The 26,060-nt window shown below is 28.3% G+C and overlaps 1 protein-coding gene across 1 annotated transcript; it reads right to left on the bottom strand.

The window, feature by feature from the left end:
* Positions 1-798: 798 nt before the first annotated feature.
* LOC100207647 (monocarboxylate transporter 10) lies at positions 799-12,387 on the bottom strand. Its single transcript, XM_065788433.1, has 4 exons — positions 12,129-12,387; positions 9,221-9,843; positions 1,979-2,348; positions 799-1,886 (listed from the first exon to the last, which is right to left on the bottom strand). The coding sequence occupies exons 1-4, from the start codon at positions 12,337-12,339 to the stop codon at positions 1,150-1,152; spliced, it is 1,941 nt and encodes a 646-aa protein (XP_065644505.1). The 5' UTR covers positions 12,340-12,387; the 3' UTR covers positions 799-1,149.
* Positions 12,388-26,060: the final 13,673 nt, after the last annotated feature.

A 26,060-nucleotide genomic window follows, 5' to 3' on the forward strand; every position in this document is an offset into this window, starting at 1 on the left:
TAATACTTGCGTTCACTATTGTCTAGTGTAAATACATTTTTAACTAATGAAACCATTACAGAAAAAAATAATTTTTTTATTTTATTTACGATAATTGTTAACTAAAATAAACTTCGTAAAATTAAACTTTGGGTTTTTTAGTGTCTTGGATGTGCGTCGTAGTTATAATAAAAGTCACATTAAAACATCAATAAAATATATTTTTATCATAATTGCGATTCTCGATTAAAAGGTTTCTGGGGATTAATAAGCCACATTTAACCCATGTTGTCCCCTATTTATTTTCATTGCCAAACCACAACTCTAAACATCAATCCGCCACTGATGCAGCTTATCAATCTGCAATTAAATACAATTTATTAAGAAATATAAAATTAAAATATTTGTTACTTAAACGTTTTTTGTGAGTGTCAACTATAATTTTTAGAGCTCTTCCTGCAACTATGTTAGACAGGAAAATCAATTACTGAGGCCTTGTTTACACAAAGTCTTATATTTGTATTTTATTTTATATAAAATACAAATATCTTTTATTCGTATTTTGTTTAAGAAATTGTAATTAGAAATGTATTGTGATTTACTTTCGGTCATTTAAACGCTTTCTTTTTTTTTAACTTTTGAATTAGCCAATATAAAACGGTTTTTAAAAGCCGACTTTATATTTTTGAAAAAGAAACAAATTTTAAGTCGTGTAAATGAAGAGCTTTAAAACGTCATTGAAATCGTCTCGATAGTTCCATGATAAGTCCACAAGACCGTTTAATGGTCTTGATGATTCATAATAGTTATACTATAATATTATTTGTAATTGTTTATAATCATTATATTATTAACATTACAAGATTTACATATTTAAAGTTTTTTTATTAATATATATTATCAACATACCAATATACTAAAATCCAACTCATCATATGAGATAAATAATTATCTAAGACTATAAATTTTTTTTCGTATTTACAATTACTATAGCTTTCCATTTGCGCTAGTATTTAACAAATAAATTGCTCAATTAATTGCACTAACCAATGGTTTAACCAATTGAACTAATGACTAATAAATGACTAAAATTCAAATGACCACTTGTTATGACTAACCATTTGTTATGCAACTATTTTTTATATTCTTTTTTACCATATTATTGGAAAATTATTCGGAAAATGGCGGCAAATCAATTATAAAAAAACCAGACGATTTTGTAGAAGAAAACCTTTTAGCTGTAGTCATGCTCGCTCCTTTATCAATACTTTCAATGAAAGTAATTGACAACCCGTTTTGGAGTGTAAATTTTGAGAGCATGTCTCTTGACGCTGTTGAAGAAATATATAAATTATTCAACTTTTTAAACGTTTCTGGAACAAACGACCAACGGTTACTAAATGAGATCTCACTCTTTTCTTTTAATGGTATATGGTTGCATGATGCACATAAACGATCTTCTATAAACGGTGAAATAGTTTGCATTTGTTTGTGATTTAAATGCTGGTTATCATTTTTTAAAAAGTCTTTATTATTTAAATTTTCAAAATCTGATTCAAAGTTTACTCTATATACTGAGCGGTCACTTTCAAATCTGGTTCTTTTATTCTTTTGAATTGTTTCTTGTAATAATTCATTTTCAATTTCCGTGTAAAAGATTCTTTGGCTCGAACCATAACAGGTATACTCAATTACTTTTGAATCGGGTCTTTGTACATTTTCTTCTATAAACAAAACATCTTTGCTTTTTGTAATACTTGTAACTCCATTTCCATATATTATATTTTTAATAGCTTTATTTTCAGTGTAATATTCTACTAAAAACAGAATTAAAACACCAATTATGTTCATGCTACCGGCTACATAAAAAGCAATCGAATAATCGTTAAAATAGTCGTATATCCAACCTATAAAAAAAATTTACTTTATCTAAAATATAAAATGTTAGAAGTGTTTTTTATAAATGAAAATAGGTGACTAAAATGAAAAACCAAAGTACCTGCAATAGGAGCGCCCATTGTTGTAGGGATCCCCATTATCATAAAAACACAACCTAAAGCTAAAGGCAAGCGTCTAACACCAACAATTTCTTTTGTAATTAGTGGTATCATGATAACAAAACACGATTCTCCTATTCCAAACACAACAACGTAAAACATAAGACCAACAAATGAATGAGTGACAGGTACAAGTGTTGTTGCTATGGCAATCAAAAGTAAACTCATTTGATACATTCGTAGCTTATTAGTGCTATTTAAACCAGCAACCTTCCCACTTATGACCTTAAAAATTGTAGCAGTAATTGATAATGTGCTTATAAGAAAGGAAGCTTTTACTTCTGGAATTCCAACCAAAGTTGCATACCGCACCTATGATAAATAGAAGTTTTACACAAAAATAGTTTTAGTAAAATAGTTAAAACACTAAAGTAATAAAAAAACTGGGGCTAATTAACTAGAAGGAAACATAATTTTCTAGAACTCATACAAAATTTTTCTATTTTACTAACTTATCTTTTGGTGTGGCGTGTGGAGGTTGTGAAGAACACAAAAGTTTTAATAGAAAATAAGCTCAAATAAATTTAAGTTATGTATAGTTAACTGCCATATTTTGTATTTTTTATTACTCTGCTTTTGTTAACATAATATTTTTAACAAAAGTTTGTTGGAGTAAATACAGTAATTGTGGAGTTAGCAGGAAACATGTGTCGATGGATTAATATATAGTATTATACACTATACCATTTCCAGTAGATTTATAAATAGAGGCGATTCTACAAATAAAATAAGGGGGGGGGGGGGTTAATAATTTTTATTTTTTCATTAATAATACCATTTCCAGTAAATTTGTATACATTAATATATACTAATCCATTTCCAATGGATTAGTACACACTAAAAAAAAATTTCTTCTTAAGGTAGGATATGTGATATACCCTTAGTACGGTGTAATTTTCTACTTTTTAAGGTAAAAAATTATAACTTTAATGTAGAAAATTGTATGGCAAATCACTGTTTTTATAATAATTTTTTACCTTAAAGGGTAGAAAATTATACCTTACTAATGATAAAATTATATCACATATCCTACCCTAAGGTAGAAATTTTACCTTTTTTTTAGTGTGTATGTTACAATATACTAATCCATTGAAAATTAATTATCATATAGTAATGCAGGCTGCAATTATCCAAAACTATAACAGAAAAATTCAGAGGGTAATAACTTCTTAAAATGTTATAAAAAATGTTGTTGATATTATTTTCAATTAAAACCAGCAATTGTTAAAACTTTAGAATTCCTAAAGTCTGTTGTAATACTGCAATAAACAAAAGTATGTTTTGTTTTTAATTGTTTATTTATTACTTATGTGGGTTTATTAAGGTCCATTTACGATGAATGTGGCTATAATGAATCTCCAAAACATACATAGAAAAAGCTTTTTCCATTTATTATGGTCAGAGTCAGGATTAGGTTTATATTGTAGAGATCCACAAAATGCTTCGAAAAAAATTAAGTAAATTTTCCAATATGGTTTTTCATAAATTTCCTCTATGCTAATTGCATAAAAATGCCGCAAAGTTGGAGTAAAAATAAAACAACAGAAAACTAATGCTATTTCATTTTTACCATTTTTCTCAAAAGACAAAAAATATTGTCAATAAGAAAACTAAAAGCAACAAGTCGTTAATGGAAGTATAAATGAAAACATGCGCGTGTTTTAAGTTATTGGTTTTAACCAAATAACCAACATTTGTAAAGATGGTGGCATGCACATCTGTTTAATATATTCTTTTTTCTTCTTTTCTTTCCAGGTGCTTTGTGGTAAGATTGTTAGGTCTTTTATAAAACACCATAATAACATAGAAAAAAACTTTAGAAGACCTTTAAATATTCTTAATTGTTTAAAATTAGAAAAAGAAGAAATTGAAGTATGAATAAAACTGTTATTACCACAAACTCTAGACTGTGTTGTGGCACGAACAAATTCTATTGTTGAACGTGTTACTCAAAGACAATTCTAGCAATAAAATACAGTGGATGGGAAGGTGGGGGTAGGGGAGTTTTCTCAAAACTGAAAACCTTTAAAGTTTTCAATACTAAAAACCACCCAACTAAAAATGTAAAATTTTTAGCTAACCGACATTCCTCAAAAAACCGACTAAAACTTGAAAGTTAATAACTTTAGAGGGGTTGGAGGGTGTGGGTTGGCGGTATATCAAAACATCCACATACACACACCACACACCACAAAATCCTTGTTAGAATTTTAATTCATGAATAGAGCTTGTGATGCATGAAATGAATTTTGGTTCAACTTTACTTATACAAAACCAGCGTTTTTATTGTATTTTTACGGACATGTATCCTAAATAACCAGCTAGGTTTAAAAAAACTAGAACTTTTTTACTATATTTTCATATTTAACAGTAAACATTACTTTATGGCACTATTAATTCAATCGAACCATGTTATGGAAAGTTTAGTGTTAAGAGTAAACAATGGTACTCATGTTGGCAGCAATATTAGACAAAAAGACAAGCCAGAAGTAGTTCCTTAAAAGATTTTATTTCTGCCATACTTTATCTTTGTAAAAAAAAATTATTTAGATAAAATCTTGCTAAACTTATTTGTCTTTTTCATATGGTGTGTTAATTATTTTATATGGTAAGTCCCATAGAGGTTTTTTGTAACTATCACGAGAAACTTAACTTTGTTGAGATACGAGAATGAACATTGAAGTTGTAATCTTTTGAACAGGCAAGCAAAAAAGAAAGTAAGTTTTAAGTTTTTCCTGTAGCGAAGCTTCTGGTCTGCATGCAGTTCGTTAGTACCATCAAAATGTAGAACCTCTTGTACAAAAATATCGAAGTATAGCCAATTACAAAAGTTTATTGAAACTAATGGTTCGTAACATTGAAAATAGAGATTGTATACAGCATAGCTGAGAAAGCTGTCCTTGAAAAACGTTTTTGTCTGATTACGTTAGCAATTTTGATTAAAATAAAATTAGCAAAGTTAATTTTTATTAATGGTAAAAATCAAACTTCTAATATACTTTAAGTCCGGAAACTTTACTTTTAGATTAATTTATTGAAATAGTTAATGAACAGTTAGACAATTTACGAGAGAATTTACATTTTATATCAAAAAGTCAAGCCACAATTAACATTTAAAAACTATTTTAAATGTTAGAATCTTGAAATTACAGTTAAAATATTTTTTTAGTCCGAATATTTAGTGTTACTTTTTGTATTTATTGTAATTTATGTAATTTATGTAATTTTTTTCGTCACTTTGGTTTAAAAAACTACAACTTTTAACAAAACACTTTTCAATTCATGCGTATAAAAAATCTTGAGGAAAAAAGAAGGTGTCACCTCAAGTAATAGATGCTTTGGATAGGGAATCAAATAAAAACAAATCTTGATCCGACTCAAATTGATGACATTTAACTTATAAATGCAGCTATCCAATCAACTTAATTTTTTTTAAATGTTTATCCACTGCGTGTAGATTAATAGACAATTTGATTTGTATAAATTTTTAATCTAGTTTTTTAAGATTAAGCTCTTTAAGATCATGAAGTTATGGAAAACTTATTTAAAAATCTATTTTGGGAAAAACTAAAAAGATTTTAAAACTTTTTATTTTTATAGAAGTATCCATAGTATTCTTATTAAAAGTATCCGTAGCAATTTTAAGTATAAAACAAAACTGCATTAAAACTTATAAGCTGCTAAAAATGGTAAAAAACTTTATGCAAAATTACTTAAATAGTGTTTTCTCAAAAATTATTTCCAAAACTTTACTCATACATATGTATATATACAAAAATTTTCATCAAAATCTGAGATGACGGATGAAGAACCTCATAAAAATATTCTTCAGTTGGCATTTGGCATGGAATGACCCAAATAAAACATATAATATTTATCAGCATTTCAACCAGTTTGGATTTTGAAATTCAGTGTACGGATTTAAAAAAAAGTCATTTAACAGAACATTAAAAATCAAAAAGATAAGTTCTCAAAATATAAAAACAAACAATTTAAAAAAACCTGATTTAAAAGATTAATGTTGGTTTAAAAAAGAAGTTTTCGATTTTTTAAACATTGCATTTTTTTTTCTTAAATCTTGCTGCTTTAATCATCTTTAAAAAGATTATGTTAATAAGGGCTTTGCTTACGTCATCGAACATATTTGTCTGCATATTAATTCCATAATGACTCGCGTTAGTAAGAAGTTATTAGGCTGGGTGATTGAAGCAATTGCTTTTACTCAGTAATTGGTCAACTTTAGATGAATAAAAACTTTAACAATTTTAAAAAACTTTTTATTCGCGTAAAGCTGAACAATTACTGAGTAAATTGATTAACTTTACGTGACTAAAAATTTAAACAAAACTCCTTAGTTTTTATTCACGTAAAGCTGATCAATTACTGAGTAAAAGCAATTGCTAATTTTTATTCACCCGGCCTTTTGTTTCGGTGAAATTTTTGTATAAAACGTATCGATCACATAACCACTTTCGATGCATAAAATAATTCTTTTTATATAAAAAATTTGCGTGGCTAAATATAGCCACTCTGTCTTTGAATTTTAAACGTCATAAAAAGTTATAATAGTCGTTCACTTTCTTCGAAAGTTGGATATGTAGTGGTTATAAGTGGACATTTGGATAGCCGCTAGATAAGATTTTTCTTTAATTTTTTACTTCAGCTGCACTGAAATAAAAAGTTAAAAAAAAAAAAGATACACGAAAAAGTGTAATTATATTATAAACTATATTGGATTATTAAAAATTTTATAAGATTAATTTTTGATTTTAAAAGAATATTCTCAGAATAGGTTTGGAGAATATGAGCATCCATCCAGATATATGAGTATACCAAAAAGTTTCAAAAAGGTGTAAGTAGTGATATTCAAGTTGCTTCGTATTCTTTTTTTGAATTGACTTAATGAGGTGGTAACAGAAAACAGTATAAATAAGCGAATTTATACGCAGTAATTAGCGACTCTCGTCTAACTAAATTTTTTGTTTTGTTAAAATATTACCATTACATTTGAAAGAATCTATGCGCGAAATTTTTATGTTGAAATATAGAAATTTACTTTTTCATAATGAAAAATACGGATAAGAACATTTACTTGGGACTTTATTTAAAGATGCCATTTTTGTGTAATATAAGCATTTCATATTAGCCAGTGTTTTTTTAGGTAAAATTACCTACTTAAAGTTCTAAATTTGCAGTGGTTTTAATTACTTTTTAAATAAAAACAAAAAGTAGTGAAAATTTTTAATATTAATAAAATACTAAATATCTTTCCGTTGTTTAATTTTAAAAAACTTGTATCTTCATCGTTTAAAAACTTGAGTTAAAAAAATTGAAAAAGAACTATTTAATTTTTTTTTCTTCGCATAAAAACAAAGTATTTTTTCAATAAAAAATGGCTTAAAATTTGATCATTTCATGATTTTTTGATCATTTAACTATTTATTAATAACAAATCATTATATTCTAAAAGTTCAAATTGTCAGGTTGGTATTTCTTTACTTAATTAAAGTGGTCTTGGTAATATGAGCACTTGCGCTTTTTTTTAAAAACCTTTTTTTTTTTTTATAAAAAATTTCTAAATGGATCATGAGTAGCGACCCCTAAAGTTTGTTTATTTAAAAAATTTTTTGGATCCAGCATAAATATTTTTGACAATATTCCAACTTTTTCTAAGGGTGCTCATATACTCTAATCTACCCAATATCTGATAAGCAATTTTAATTTACTTGAAGGAGAGCCAACACTTGTTGAAAATAACAATAAATATAAGCAAAAAATTTTCTCTGAATAAAAGCATCAATGAATAGTTATTTGCATGCAAATTTGCCTTTGAATGTCAAATATGCCGGAAATAAAAAGTGCCTATCTGTAGCAATTACGAAAGCTTTTAAATATTTTTCGATTTCATTTCATCCTAATATTTTTTTTCTAATCTTACCGATGAATAAAATAAACATTTATTTTCTTTTTAATGATATATATGTTAAATTAATGTAACAGTATGGTAATGTATAGTTCTTGGTATAGCAGATTACAAATTTTTCGTTTATATAAACGAATTTCGAATTTTCGAAAATTTCGAAAAGCGAGTTTCGTTTATATAAACAAATTCGCTCGTTCATGTAGAAACTTTGTATCAAGATTGTTCAGCAAAACTGTGTAAAAACCATTATAGACAGAAATGTGCTTGCTAAAAGATGGTAGTTGTTATCTGCTACACCAAAAACTATGCTTTAGCATACTGTTACACTCATTTATCATTTGTCACATATGTGACAAATGATAAACTTAATGTTATTGCTAATGCATTTATTGTTTAACTTCAGTATATTATGATATCTGTAATACAAAACAAACGGTTGAATAAAACAATTATGACATGAAATGACTGAAGACACTGCTAATTACTTAGATCAAACCCGTTTTTAATTAGGTTTACTTTTTTTTACGGTAATTAAAGTTGTATGGCGTTTTCAACTTAATCATATATTGAATAAACTTCAGTACAACAATTATTAATATTGTTCAGACCTAATGTTTAAAAGTAATTAACGGTACGTGGTAATTTAAATTGCATGATAATTATATTTATTTAACCAAACAAACTAATGCTCAATTTAAATTTTTGACAAAGTGTTAATTTTAGCACTGATTTACTAAATTAAAAAATGCGCTATACTAAATAGTGATTACTATATTTACTAACTTAGTATTTACTAAATGTGCGTTTAAATTAAAAAAGCAAAGTTATAAATTACTAGCAACTGAAATTCATTTAAACAATTTAAATCAATTTTTTATTGTATTTCTTTGATACACCTCAAAAAGGTAACTTTAAAAACTGCTTTGATGAGAAAAAGCGTAGAAAAATTACCCATTTAGGTGAACTTAAAGACTTTCAAAGTATTATACTTTGAAAATGTTTTAAGTAATAATAAAAACAACTCTTGAAAAATAATATATATCACTAATTTGTAATAATCTAAATATTATATGAATAAATATATAATATTTTAACAAATAGTTCTTTAACAATATACTTGTAACACTATTCTATTTAAATTGATTATGCAACAATTTTTCAACTGCCTATACTTTTTAATTTCTTACATATGCATAAACACATAACCTATATAATGACTTTATGTATGTATTAAAAAGGTTTAGTAAAAATATTGTCTTACCAAATGGACAAATGGAACAAAATATCCTAGTATAAATACAGAAAGCCCAACGCACCACGATATAAAAGCTTTGTCCAACAGCAGTGAAGCAATATCTGCGTATAAAGACACCTTGTTTTCCGTTGTATCTAAGACAGTAATTTGAGGTCGAAGAAAATTTTTTGTTCCCTTTTCAGTATTTTGCTTAATTTCATACTCATTATTGATTGGTCGGTAAACAAATGCAGAAAAGAAAACAATGCTGTGAAGTCCAGTTAGCATTAAAAAAGTATTTTTAATTCCGTATAGTTTAGCGAACCACTGAATACAAGGACTAAGCACTAATGTCCCAATACCACTTCCTGCGCCAACTATTCCGTTTGCTAAAGCGAGTCTTTTTTTAAAATATGGTACCAAAATGATCATTGTTGGAAAATAACATAAACTTGTTCCTAAACCCCATGTAATTCCGAACGAAAAGTACATAATAGTTAATGTTTTTGCATATGCTGAAAAAGCCATTCCAAGCATGCATAACAAGCCTCCGAAAATAGAAATTGTTCGACAACCAAATCTTTCACACAGTGTTGTTGTTAGCGGACCTAATAGAAACATCATTCCAACAGAAATTGAACTAACTAAACCTAAATAAAAGAAAAGTTTGTTGTTTAATAAAAAATATTACAACTAGTGTTATTTGTATAAAACTAAATTATGAGAAAAAAAAACATGTATTGAACTTTATTTTTGAATCCTAAAGTTCTGATTTAATTCATATAAGTGAATTACTGTTTAAAAGCTCTATATTAAAAGTTCTAGTACGAGTTTGATGTTTAAAGTTGATGTTGAAAAATCAATTTGTTTAAGTAATTAAAGTGATTATTAGTTACGTCACAGGCCCGTAGCAACTGGTTGGGCAGCAGGGGCGTTTGCCCCCCCTCCCAATAATTTTTTAAATAAATAATTTTAAAGAAATTGACTGAAAAAATAAGTAAAAAAAATAAAAATAAAAAATAAAGATCCTTGAAACTATATCTGGGCAGTACTGCCCCCCCCCCCCCAATATAATTTTTGTTTCTACGGCCCTGCGTCATCTCTGTGCTAATAAAAATTGCTTCTTTTAATTAAATCAGACAAATAAGGTTGTGAATCTATTCTTCCTTTAATTGAATGGTTTTGAGTTTGTATTCAAATAAAATATTTCAAACTTTTAAGTCAGTGAATATTTTAAATCAGAAACTCTCATAAAAGATTTCCTCATGTGTCCCCATGTGTCCCTTAGAAAAAAAAAATGCGCGGATGCATTTTCACTTCCTTGGTCAGTTTTTTCGAAATTTATTTTGAATATTATTTTATTTAAATCATGCTAGAACAGTACCGTTGATGCATTTAAGTGCAAATGTAACGACATAGTTTAAAATGGAAATAAATAAATCCATGTTATTGGCCAATATCAATTACTTTAGTTACAAGCAAAATAATGAAACGTATCTCAAAGGCTACATCTATGTCGCATTCGGAAAAAGGAAACAGTTTCACTAAAAAACAATATGGATTTACTATTGAGAAAAACCGTTGTAAAAACCTTCTAGAACAAATGGATTTAACATTACATAGACAGAAAAATTTGTAAGAAATCTTATTGGTAGCTATAACATTCTCGTCAGAAGTTTTTGTTTCCATGTATTGTGTTTTAACTAAAAGGCTATGGAATTCAAAAAAATGAACTTGAATGTTGTAGAAAAATTTTTGTGTAACAGAGGACAACGTGCTGTTTGTAACGACGAGTTTTCAAATTTATCTTAAGTCAAATAGTTCTGTTTTGGGTCCGTTTATCTTTACTGTTTATACAAACGGTTTACCAAACGAGTTGGTAACTAAGTGTAAAATATATGCTGATGATTTAACGCTATTCAACATAATCAGATTAGCTTTTGATTTAGAAAAGAACAAAACATATCTAAATAAATAAATGACATTGTAAAAAAAATTGCAATTAAGTAAACATATGTAAACGCATTTATATATGTAAAAAAAACAACAACAATGTAATAAAATAAATGTATAATAAATATGTAAATAAATAGGTATAAATATAAATAAGTAAAAATGTATAAATAAATTGGTATAAAATAAATATATAATAAATAAATAGGTATAAATATAAAAGTAAATTTAGAAACTAATATATAAAATTTAGAAACATGATTTGAAATGACTTAAAATGATCTAGTCATGTTAATTTTGTGTCAGGAAATGCAAATAAAACGCTAGATATGGTAAAACGTTCAATTAATAACTTGAACACTCTTTTGCAAGACCGTTGCAAGACCGTTGCCAGAACTGCGCAACTTTAGTGTCATGACAACAAGATAACCAAAAAACAAAAAATAGAACATAAAGCAGCATGAAATTTCTTCATGCATGTAATGTAAATGTAGATAAGACTAATGTATTTCAAATTAGAACTTTCAAAAAATGACGCGATTAAAAAAACCTTTCCAAATAGTAAAACAACTAGATAGTTTAACTTAAAAGTACCCACCTAATAATTTAATAAAGTTAGTTACAAGAGGTCATACTAAGAGGTTTCATCGTCAGTTAACAAAAAATGTAAAAAGATACTTATTCTTATCAAATCGATTAGTTGTAATTGAAATAGTTTAGATCAATGAAATAGTTTATAGCATGCATATAACTTTGATTTGAAATGTTTTATATCAAAGTTAGATACAACATTTACAAAAACCAGCTGTTAATGCCAAGCAAAACTAGGCTGCGTACTTTTTGTACACAGTTATCATTAAATTAAATAAGTAAAAATTCTTAACTGATTTAGTTTACCGTTGTTTATATCAAATCTGTTTTTGAGAGAGAAAAAAAGAATACAATAAAAGAAAACAAGTTTTTTTTTTAAATCAATACCTACCTGTTTCTCCTCTCGGTCGGTTAAACTTCAGAACCAGCTCGTTAAATATTACACCAGAAGAATTCTGTAAACCAACCACAACAAATTGCGTAAGAAACGCTGCTACAACAACACACCAACCCCATCCTCCATCGAGATTAGATTTTCTGTGTGTTAAAGTTTCATCTAAATCCAAAGAGTTTGCTTCTTCTTTTTTATTGCAAATTTTCATTGTTTTGATCTTTCACTTTCTCTTTTTACATCTTTAAAACTGTGTATTAAAAGATAGATATAATGAAAACATCTATAAATATGAATTATTAGAGATTTATATATTTATATATTTTATATACTTATCTTTTATTTACATTTATTGGCAGAATGATCACAAAGTTGATAGAGAAAAACAAAACAAAAATCAATAAATAATTTTTTTTTTTCAGATTAAGATATATTTAACACTCTAAAAATTTCTGTATATCATTAAAAATATTATATTTAAAAATTTCTGTAAATCATTAAAGACACACCAAAACAAATATCAAAATCTTTAAACAGGTAATTGAACAAAAATTATCTTGAGATTATCGTGCCTTTTTTCAAAAAAAAAAACATTGGTTGTTTTTAATAATTTTTTTTCTTTAAGTTAATTAAAATCTATTAAAATGATTAAAAATAATCTATTGAAAAGTGTAAGATACTGTTTAACGAGATTAGTTTATACGTGATATTTATAATTTGAGCAAAATATTATTCTTTATTTTTAAAAGTAAGGATTAGCTATATATATATATATATATATATATATATATATATATATATATATATATATATATATATATATATATATATATATATATATATATATATATATATATATATATACGAACACGCACACACACACACACACACACACACACACACACACACACACACATACACACACACACACACACACATACATATATAAATGCAGCATTAGTGGCACACTGATGACGTCATACTAAACAGGTAGTTGCGGGGGCTTCAGTACACACATTGACTATGTTATAGCCTGATGCCGGAAAGGAGTACTCTGCATCAGCTAAGGATTTGGTATGTGGCTCCAATCTTTCCTATTCTTTGCATTCTTTATTTCATTTCTTTCGTTATTCTTTGCTTTTTTCTTCTTTTTCTGAAAAATTAAAGTGCGCGTTTTTAGATTAAGAGCGCAAAAATAGTATTGAGAAATTATATCCTCGATAAAATTACGTTTGATCAAATAAATAAATATTAAAAGATATAAAAATGAGACCAAAATTCTTTTTAAACTTATTTCGATCAATGTTTCCTTAAACATTTGATAACAAACAGTATTTTCGTGCAGAGTTGACGCCACTCGCACTTCTTAAAAGTTCAACGCAAATTTGAGGAAATTAATTAAGTATTTACGTGCAGCGTAGACGCCACTCGCACTTCTTAGAAGTTTAACGCATCTTTGAGTAAAATGATTAAGTTACTGTAATTGAATAAGTGTTGACCTATATTTAATTATGGTAAAAGTAGGAAAATTTTTGCTCAATTATGGAGCAGAAGGTGATATTTTAATTACTATTTTACTCAGGTAAAATAGAGCCTTTGTTAAATACAATATTAAAGTTAACAACTTTAATATTGTATTTAACAATCCTCAGATATTTTTTTTCAACGTAGAGTTGTAATAAGAAAATGTGCTTTTTAAAATTAGTTAAAACTAATTAAATCAATCAGCAGAAACCAATATATAATACGCAACTTGTCATAACAAGCTTTTTGACTTGTTGTTTTTGACTGTCGTTTTTTTGACGTCATAGTCTCTCGTTTAGTCGCTCGTTGGACTGATTGATAAGACTGCACTAAACGCTTTAAAAGGATGCAAGATGTTAATTTACCTTTTTTAAAAAGAGTTAGGTTAAGTTTTGTTTAAATATAAAAATTAAGATAAAATAAATCGAGCAACGACATGTTCCTAATTACCTTTTTTTAAGCTCAACATTTGATTTTAACAAAATATTTAAAATTTTATGTTACTTAACACTTTATGTGTAAGGAGAATCAAGTGGATAACATAATATGTAAGCAATTACTTAGTTGCATTAAGGTGGCTACTATTAAAAGTCACTATTAAAACCCACTATTAAACCCACTATTAAAAGTCTTTTTGTCTTTCTTTTTTTTGGAAGTTTTAACCTTTATAAACAATAAAATATATGACAATGGAAGAAAAATTTATAAGTTTGCCCTAATTTTGTTCCTTAAAAAGGAGCAAACATCCAAAGGTTCCTTAGCAACGGCCTTAGTGACAGTTGGAACTTTTTTCCTTCAGAACTAATATGCACTTTTTCTCCATATTTTTACTGTACCTTTAACCAAGTTCTTATCTACACTGTTACGTTATTCCCGAGCTAAATGACATTAGTCAAAAGTACTAAAATCAGACCTTATTTGAATTTGTAGCTTTTTATTTTTGAATTTTTTTTTTCCAATGCGTTTTTCTCCATTTAAAGATTTTCTACCTTCTAACAAAGATATCTTTGGTTTTGTTCAATATTTTTGTTTTGAAATTTTTTACAGAGGTAAAACTTAGTTAGATGAATGTGCTGAGTCAAAAATATATATACTATGGTATCGCATTCAAACTAAAATTTGGGTCAATGGGGCCATTTTTTAGGGATTTATACTAAATTGTAAATTTCAGAGAATTAGATAAAAGTATTATAAGTTTTATTTTTGACTCAGCACACAGTTCATATAAGAAGCAAGGTTTTTGAAAAGTTTCACTTAATTTGGAAAACTCTGCAACTAGTTATCCTTGTTAGAAATTTGCTATTTGTGAGTTAATTATGCGCATAATTAATGACGTAATAATAAAGTTATAAATTTTTTTTTATTTTTTTGTCTTATTTGATTCCAATGCAATAGAAATGTTTAAATATGGGGGGATAAAAGGGTTCATTTAAAAATTTTATTTAAATAGTGGGTAGCCCCACCTTAGTTATTATTATTTTTAACTATTAAACAAAATTGCTAACAATGCAGTAACTTGTTTTAATTTTGAAATTAATATTTGCATTTGCTGCGGTTGGGTTTTTTAATTTCAATAGAATATATTGCTTGTTAAGTTACTTTTTCAAAAGTTTGGAAAGTACTGATAAAAAAATCTTGAAATAATAAAAGCATAATATTTAAAAAAATTAAAACTCAATGTTTTTAAAGCTAAAGATAAATTAAATTAATAACTCCTTGGTTTACGACGATTTATAAAAGTAAAATAAATCATTGATAAATTCCTAATAATAATGCAATGATTTAGGCAACTACAGTAATACAAAGCGGTACGTTTTGTTCACAGTGCTGCACAAAGTAGCTGGAAATAAATAAAAATCTTACGTATTATTGCCCTTAGTATCATTTCTAGCCGATGGTTAAGAAGAAGCCATTTAAGCGGAATCATAATGATTGCTAAAAAGATTTGATTAAGCTCATTTATACTGAGCTCGGAATACTTTAACTAAAGTGCTAAACATTTATAATTATTTTTTTTGTAATTTTGTTTACTTTTTGTCGAATAAATATCCACGCATAATTAAAGTCAATGAAATATCCACTTAATATTTATGATGAATTAACTACTTCATTTGTTAAAAATTAAAGCATATAAAAATGAGACAAGAAGGTTTTAAAGTCATGAAAGTTATAGAAATTTAAATTCGGTAAACTTAAGTTGAAAACTGAAACTACCATTTTAAGTTTACTTTTTATATTTATTTATGGTAAATTTGCTCTCTCATTTTTTGTTACGTTTTACCAAAACTTATAAAAAATTTAAACGCGAATAATAAATTACAAAAGAAAACAAATTACAATATATAATAGCTGAAGCAACAAAAAAGCACCAAATGAAAATGAAACTAAACGTATACGAAAATGAAACAAACTGCATCATGATGCCTTCCCAAATCTATTATCACATTTTATTCGTGGTCGTACTAATAAGCAGAGTAAAATATTTATAATTTTGGATTGAAAAGTGGAGGCTGTTATAGCTTTTAATTTTTCAAAAGTTGTTAAGGTTTCAATTTTTTTCTATTTGTCAAACTATCCTTGGCTGCATATAAATTTTTATTTGACGTTGGCTTCACGCTTTAAACTACAAAGTTTAAATTTTACAAATTTAAACTTTGTAGTTTAAAGCGTTAAGCCAACGTCAGAACAACATTTGCCCAGCGTTTCCGACGTCGTTTCAACGTTAGCCTTACCTAGTGGGCTACCTGGGATGTTTAATAAAAAAACATGTAAAATAGAGAGCAAAAGTCTTTAAATAAAAACTAAGAAAAAAACTTTTTTTTTTAATTAATTTACTTTTACTTCTCGTTAGATCCTGAAAATATTTTATTTACGTAAATGAAGCAAAATATTATTAATTGGATTAGTGGGTTGATTTTGAACGTTTATTTCTTGTGTATTACCAAAAAAATATTTGATTAAATTAGAACAAAAAGATTTTATTGGAGATAATAAAAAAACTTGGAAAACTAGCTTCAAAAAACTGCTTTTAGAGCGTTGCCAACATAACGTTTAGTTGCTACGCAGCAACTTTTGTATAGCAGCTGTACAAAATGTAAATTTTAAAGATTTAGCGGTTGAATGTAATTAAAAAAATTTGAAATAAACTCACTTCTTTGAAAAGATAATTTCGTTGTTTAGTATTTAACCAATTATATAGGATGTTCACCATCAAAATGTAATTTAAACCGTAAACTAATAAAGAACAAATTCGGGATTATGACTCAATAAACCAATTTTTTTCTTTTTTTTATAATTAACGCTCTTTCAATTAATGAATACAAAAAAAATAATGTTCTCCTCGTGATTATTTCTAACTGAGAATTACTCCAAGAAAGAACTGTTCTTGAGTTATCTAGGTCAACTTGCGTAGTTATACGCATAAGCTTATCATTCAGTTACTCACACCAGCTTACGTGTGGACACGCTTTTGTCACAATCCAGGCATGAACCAAAAACAAATTGGTTTCGGGGGCAGTTTTACTCAAGTTCGACATGTGCTTTTTGAGATTTTAAATTTAATTTAATTGTCGCTTGTATTTATAACTGGTTTTACATTCGTGACGGAAACTTAGTATAGTATATATAACGTTTCCGTAATGGTGAAACCATAAGTATCCTAATTAGTATTTCACTAAATAGTAATAGTTAATATTATGGAATTGAAATCCTATTCTAGACACGTGTTATTATCTTTTCTTTAAGGGGTTTTAAACACACAAAAGACACCATGCATAACTTATTACATAGTTGTGCCGACTAGGATGCTAAACTAAATTTTCATACTATCGCAAAATTTGCTAACAAAAGTTTCAATCACAGTAATGAAAAATAAACACACGTGAGTGACATTTCTATTTCTATAAAACACTGAACTTTTAAATAGGAATACTTTGTGTTCCATATATTTTCCGTTAATTATTCACAATAATTAAAAAAAAAAAAAATTTTAAGTTGGCGAAATACACAAATACATCGTCGGGTTGGTGGCAGAAGTTGGTAACTACATTTTTTCGTGAAATGATATTTTTTGATATTTGTCATCATTTGGTCAATATCCTCGTCAGGTAAAAACTTGTAAGTGATATAAGGATAAATTACTCTTTTTCATAGTCAAAATAAATGTAAGTGCTCCTAAGATCAAAATAGAACAGGCTAAGATTTGTAACATCACTTACTGACTTCTGGGATTAGGTTTTGCTCACACTATGGGCAACACTGCTTGGTAAAGTCACTTACTTATTTTTGCCTGACATATTTTGAAAATATTCCAGTATGGTGGCAGCACTTACCATTAAACACAACTGCCATTCCTATTAAATTGATGTGTGTGCTTTTTGCTTTGATTGAATATTCATATTATTTGGAGTATTTTAAACAGTGTAAAACGTAATTTATTCATTTTAATTTTTTTGTAATATTAAAGAACATGTCAACTACTGAAAATGTAAGTAAAAGGACACTAAAAATGGTGAATCTTGTGAAAAAAACGTGTTCCGAAAATGATGATTCTTGCTACCAATCCACGACATCTCATGTGAGTATTATTGTTTTATAATGAAGAAAATGATTCAATCCTTTTGCCCCAGTATTACTGTGAGCTTATTTAATCATTGGTGCACAGTTTTTTATAATTTTTATAATAACAATTTTGTTTACAGGTTAAAGAAAAAATCCTAACGCCGGAAATGGATACTAGTGAAATTACATTATTCGAGGATTGTAATACTATTATTGTGGACTACTATGATTGCAGTAATAATGAAGTTTTTGTGGTAAATTTTGTACCAAATCAATACTCAAATTCCGATCAGGTAAAGATCATAACTTAACAATTACAAATTAAATTAAAGTAAGGAGATTCATTATAAGTATTTATCTATTATTATTTTTTAACGTCTTCCATAGTCGTTTTTACACTATGGTAATTGGTACATTTTATTAAAATATTATGAATTCATAATTATATTATTCAATTTCAGGGTAATGAAGCACTGCAATGTGTCAATGTAGAAAAAGGTAAACCCAAAAATGTTTACCTTATAAATCAAGGAAAAGAATTGAAAGACCAGCAAAGCAACCAAAAGCGGCATGTAATAATTCATGTCGCTTTAAATGCTCACAGGTATTTACTGAAGAAGAAAGAAATATGTAGAACTTTCTGGTCATTGGATTATGATAGGCAAAAGGATTTTTACATTGGTAATATAGAGCAAAATTTACCTATAAGAAAGAAGTTGCAAACAACAAAAGGAAATCGACAATTGTCCAGGTCTTATTTCTTCAAGAAAGGTGACGCAAAGGTGCTAATTTGTCAAACTTTCTTTAAAAATATGGAATACTATAAAAGAAATAATTGGAAACAAAAAAGTAAAATCAAATAGTTTACCTGCTCAAATAATCATAGATAATATAGAGTACAGTGACAAAAATACGATTGCTGAAAAAATCAACGAATTTGAACGTTGTGTTAACATTGGCCCTAATCTTGCCTCAAAAATTAAGTCTCCTAACATCTCATTCAAATCATACCTAAGTGATACCCAGAGCGAAATAAAATACAAAGAACTAAACTACCAAGAACTTACTGTTGCTCTAAATTCCTTAAAATTAAATAAAACTCCAGGTGTCGATGATATCTGTAGTAGCGTAGTGGCAAATGTCTTTACAACGATAAATAAACCAATATTTGAAATTTTTAAGTCTTCGATTAGAACAGAAGTTGTACCAGACAAGCTTAAAGTAGCTAAAGTAGTACCAATATTTAAAACAGGTGAAACATACTTAGTTAATAATTATAGACCTATCTCAGTACTCCCTACCTTTTCTAAGCTTCTCGAAAGAGTAATCTATAACAGATAGTATGAGTATTTAATCCAAAATAAAATTATAAATAAAAAGCAATTCGGTTTTTAAAAACAATATTCATTTGAACACGCAATTCCAGATCTAATCAACAATATATGTGATACTTTTAATAAAAAACAGTTTGTTCTAGGCATCTTTATAGACCTTTCAAAAGCGTTTGATACTGTAGATCATGATATCTTACTTAAAAAAATGGAAAGCTATGGGATAAAAAACATAACCCTTGACTGGTTAAAAAACTATCTAAGCAACAGAAAACAATGTGTTTTTTCAGATAATTATAAACACTCAAAACTACTAAGAGTTGAGTGCGGTGTCCCTCAAGGTTCCATTCTTGGACCTCTTCTGTTTCTTCTATATATTAACGACCTTACAAATGTCTCGGATAAACTTGATGTCATTATGTTTGCCGATGACACAAACTTATTTTATTCCTCGAACTCAATCAAAGATCTTTATGAATGTATGAACAATGAGCTTAAAAGATTAAATATATGGTTGAAACTAAATAAATTATCACTAAATACAGAAAAATCAAAATACATACTGTTTCATTCCAAAAAACAAAAAATTAATATACCAACTATCCTTCCCTCGCTAAAAATAGATAAGGTAAACATTGAAAGAACAGAAACAACTAAATTTCTTGGGATCCTTATTGACGAAAATTTATCTTGGAAAACCCATATAAGTACAATAAACACTAAAATTTCAAAAAATATTGGGATACTCTACAAAGTTAAGCCTATGTTGTCCCAACATAATCTTAAATCCCTTTATTTTTCTTACATCCAAAGTTATCTTACGTACGCTAATATTACATGGGCAAGTACACACAAATCCAAATTGAGTACTATTTATATAAGTCAAAAACACGCATCAAGATTAGTTTATAATAAAGATAAACTCACCCATGCTGAACCCTTATTAAAAACCTTGAATGCTCTAAATGTTTACCAAATGAACATCTACCTAAATGTACTATTCATGCTTAAATACAAACTTGGACTAGTCCCATCGTATTTTTTTGATAATTTCTTTCAAGTTAACTCTAATAGATGTATAACAAGAGCAACAGGAAACTTCATACTGCCTAAAAGAACAACAAATTTCTCACGGTTTTTTATTTCCTACCGGGGTCGGTACCTATATAGCAAAATAATATCAAAAAATATAGAACTTAAAGTATTAAATAATCCTGTCAACTTGAAAAATAAATTAAAACACCTCATACTTAATATCAACAATTATATTGACATGTATTAAACTTACCAACAAAATTTATACTAAAATATTTATATGTATCACTGACTGTATACTGTTTAACCACTTCTGACTATATGTAAATATAAAATAGACTTTATTTAACCACTTAAAGAGGTACTCGATGATAAGTCTTCTCAGACATCTACGAGTTTTCCTTTACAACAACATGTTTTTATAATAAGAAACACTATTAGTTTACGTTATACTTAGTTATATTTGTTAAACCACTTTTTATTATGATACGTGGTAATATTATGTTATATATAATTTTATTTTTTACGTTGCATTATATTATATTATGTAATTGTAACGTAACGATGTGTAAATATATTGAAGTTGTATAAATGAATAAAATAAAAAAATAAAAAAAAAATACACTAAGTATCTCTGATGGACCTATCATCCACGCTTTTAAAACACGGAGCAATATGGGAGTATTTGAAGAACAAGACAAACGAGGTAAGCACTCTCCGTCACATAAAACCTCAGCAGATTCTCTAAATTTTGTTAAATCATACATAGAAAAGTTTCCTGTAATGGAATCACACTATTATCGTCGATCAAGCAAAAGGCTGTACCTTGATTCCAAGCTTTCAATTGCAAAGATGTACGAGCTTTATTTGACAGAGTGCGCAAGCCAGAATAAATCTCTAGTATCAACTATATCGTACAAACGAATATTTTTATCGAACTACAATTATTTGTTTTTTAAACCAAAGAAGGATCAATGTGTGACGATGTAACAATCACGACAGTGCCTCTTATGAAGCTAAACAAACATTTTCAACAGAATATCAGCTTCACCGAAAAAAGATAGAAGATGCTTGGTTAGCCAAAGCTACGGACAAAGAGCGATTGAACATTGATCCGTCTTTTTTATCTTCAACCTTCGATCTCTAAAGTGTGCTACAAATACCGTCTAGTGACACTTCTCAATTGTAATACTCTTGCAAGATTTGTGTCTACAATTTGACGATATACGAATCACGCTTGCCTAATGACGGATATTTCAATATTTGGACAGAAATGAATGGGAAGAGTAGTTTGGAAATAGGAAGTGCCGTGTGGTTCTGGCTGAAACAAATTCCCAAAACTGTTAAAGAATTGTCTTTATTTTCAGATTACTGTGTCAATATCGAAATCAACACATAGCTGCATTTTTTATGTATGTGGTGCAAACACTCCATTTCGATTGCATTGAAAACAAATTCTTAGAAACTGGACATACTCACATGGAAGTTGACTCCATGCACAGTGCAATCGAAGCTCAAAGGAAAAATGTACCAATTTTTTCAATAATTGATTGGATGACAGTTTTCAGATTGGCACGGTCTTCAAGGAAACGAAACAATGCTAAACCATTCAATGTACATCAACTGACATTTTCTGATATGTTAGATTTGTCTGATTTATCAAAAAAAGTTATAAAAAACCGTAACAAAGATAAGAATGGTGCTACCGTTAAATGGCTGAAAATAAAATGTCTAAAGTATGAGAAATCTAAGCTAAATTGTTTCCAGTATCGTTATGACTTTACTACGCCGTATATAAATGTATTTACAAAGGGCAGAGGTCGGAAATTCAGCATGTCAATAGAAATAAATAAGGCATACTCAACTCTACTGCCCATATCACAGGCAAAAAAGAATGGCTTGGAAAGATTGTGTACTTTGGGAATAGTTCATATTGAAGTACAAGAATGGTACCATAATCTGCCCGTCAGTCAGACTGCAAGAGACGTGGCACCAGAGTCTGGTGAAGATGATTCTGAAGACGACGAATGAATGTCACCTACTATGTAGCATTAAATTTTTAGTTTACGATTAAAAAAATATGTCTTAAATATTAAAAAATCTTATTATTAGTATGTTCGTTTATCAACAATTGATTAAAAGTAGTTTTGTCTGCCACAAAATAATAGGTTTGCCTTTATTTTAATTATCATAAGAAATCATTCAATTAAGTTTCTTATAAGCCTCATCTCTTGACAAGCAAAAGTCAGTAAGTGCAACCAATTTTTGATTTTTCTTAAAATTTATAAAAACCTTATTTTGTGAAAAAAATTATTTTGCATCTGTATCTTTTTAAAATAATAAACATTTTGAAGTATGCAACATGTGTTTTTCTTATGATTCCTGATTTATAGAGTTCTTCAAATATTAAAATTCAAATATCTCAGAAACACCAAAATGTTAGTATCCAACTTCTGCCAGCAACTCGACGACATGTTATGTTGAAAATTCAATTAAAATCAAATTTTTGAGTTATTACGAAGCAGATCAATCACGTGTTAAATTTAAGCAAGTGATTTGTATATAATTTTAAGTAAGTGATATGTATCTAATTGAGTGTTTTTTTGAAAAAAAAGGCGAATTAAGATTTTGTTGCTTAAAGCTATTTAAAACATAATAGATACTAAAAAAAATATGGAACTAATTTTTAATTAATTAGAGGTCATTGCATAACTACGTAACGCCAAAAATTGTCATTTTTGAACCACCCACCCTGTCACGTTTGGTCACATTTCCCTTGACTCACCCACCTTCTCTAGCGAGACGTCATTTTATTATTTTTCCCGAAATTGAGGTGATTTTTATTTAAAAATACTGAATTGTTCATATTCAGTCGTACGTATTGTTCATATTCAGCCGTACGTATTAACTTCTATTATCAAATGCATTTTTTTATGTTTAAACTATTTACAAAATTTTAACCTCGTAAAATTGCTTTAGATATTTGTTCTTCAAAATCAGTAATCCATGGAGAATTACCAAGTTGTTCCGAAGGTATAACTAAAAAAGAACCGAACAGTTCAAACTACGGTTTATGGATCACACAAGCGGGTAAGCAGACGTTTTTTTTCTGAACATTCGCTAATGTCTGGGAATTCGAAAACTTAAACTAATACGGGGCTATTCAATTTTTGTCGGCGACAGATGCAATAGTGATTTGTCTTGGCTTCAATAGTTGGAAAATTTAAGCTAAAAACTTGACATTGTCTCACGAAGGAGACTGATAGACAACACAGATCAAATGGGTATGACTGTCTGAGTTTGACTTGATTTGTGACATCCGGGTGAATATCTTGAAGAAGCAGAAGCATGGACAGATGGCAAAAATGAAGGATTGCTGGTATTGGAATCTTTGGAGACATTAATTCTAAATTCTGTGTGTTTAAAAGCCTCTAGGTTTTCGAATACACAGAATTTGGAATTAATGAAAGAGGGTATGGCAAAAACCTGTTAAGTAAAACTTTTTGAAATTGAGGATAGCAAAATGATTTGCAGCAAGATAAATCTGCGCATTTGACCACTTAAAGCATTTACTTTGAACTCATTATGTGCTGTGATTGCCATAGTTGGTTTGAAACTTCTTCTCTGGAAACTCGTAAAATAAGATTGCACTCTGGTATTAGAATAGCCATCGCATACACTGGATGTTTATCAATGACTGTTTTACTCCATATTGATGCTTAAAACGTTCATGGCGTGAAAGAAACTCTTTTATTTCAATGTTTCATCAAATATTTTTCCACTTTCACTAATATGTGAACCAAAATGTTCGTCTAATTCTAAAAAGGCTAAGTCTCAAAAAAACTTTCTAAAAAACTTCAAAACAATAACCTTTTTATATAAACAATACTATTTTAGATTTTATTCCATAAAAAAGATGGTCTTTGTAACATTAAGATAAAAGGTTTTTTTTAGAAATGCTTTTTTAAACATGATTACCATTTTTGAACTTTTTATAAAATTTGACTTTTTTTGAGACCCTGGTTGACATTTGACTTTATAAGAAAATACTTTTAATAATATTAGGAATCTTTTGATGCTTAAAGGGATTTGAATCATATTTTCCAGAACGGATCGCTATATATGTTGGCACAGAGTCCTCTATCGCGATCGTCCTGTAGCCAACAATATTGTTATTGATAGTTAAGAAAGCGTAAACTAAAGATATCAAATTATGTTTCTCGGCTACAAACCAATCGTGATCTGTCAATATTAATCGATAATCTGTACTCATCATAATTGGTTGCTCCTTACTTGCTGCAGCAATTTGAAAAGCAACTCTAGCTTTATTGTCAGATGAAAACAGTCATTGTGTTTTCTGGATCAATAAGTGTGCATAGTTTCGTAACAAGCCTAATAGCAGCCAAATCAAACTGGGCATCTACATTTTTCTTCATAGCATTGAATTTAGCTTTGAAAAATTTCACTGGAACCGTTTGTGCATGTCTTTTGCCTTCATTTGTATTTCAACGATGGGGTATTAGACGTCTATATACAGCAGTTTTTTCAACAGTGTAACCTTTTTTATTGAGCATTATTGTCAGATCATCTAAAGTTATGGATCAGCTCCAGCTTTGTTGAAACATACGAGTTCCCAAATCACATTTGGGGACTCGTTTTTCATCACACAATTCCTTTCTTACAGTTTCTGAATCACCTAAGATCTGGATAGTTGAACTTTCGTTTTGCTTGTCGTCAAATTCTTCAATTCCTTTCTTACACCTAAACCTTTCTGCTTTAATATAAAGAAAGGTATGTTTCAGGCCCGTTGCAACCGGAGTAGAAGGGGAGGGGGGAGTAGTAGAGACATTCCCCCCTTCTCTCTTCCCCAATAATTTTGAAAAAATTAACTGAAAAATGACCAAAAAAAAAAGGCCTCTTAATCTAGCATTGCCCCCCTCAATATAACTTTTGTTCCTACGGGCCTGTGTTTGCATTTACTTCATGCAAATTGAATTGAAAAAATATATTTAATTATAAATTCATCTTTTTTAGGATTATCTTTTTGTAAAATAATTAAAATAAAAGAAGGGTAAGCAAAAACCTTGGCCGCAGCATTTTACCATCTGGTTGTTATAAAAAACGCCCCTAACACGTGTTTGTTATAAAATTAATATTGTTAATTGTTTTAAAAAATTTACATACAAGCTAAAAAAAATTATATATGTTCGGCACATGAAACTAGTGAAAATTTAAAAAGCCAAAAAATGTTTCATAAGAAAAAATTCAACTTTTTAATCATTACTATTCAAGATTTTTTAAATTTGGAAACAGTTAAAATAATGAATATACATATATACAGTGCCGGCGCTAGGCACAGGCAAGTAAGGCAACTGCCTCGGGCGGCACTGTCCTTTCCGGCATTTTGAGTTTTGATTATATATTTTCTGACATCCATAGATAAAAATGACAGGACATAAAAGAAAGAAGCCTGGTGATTTCT

Source organism: Hydra vulgaris, chromosome 01, assembly GCF_038396675.1.
Source record: "Hydra vulgaris chromosome 01, alternate assembly HydraT2T_AEP".
Taxonomy (NCBI): domain Eukaryota; kingdom Metazoa; phylum Cnidaria; class Hydrozoa; order Anthoathecata; family Hydridae; genus Hydra; species Hydra vulgaris.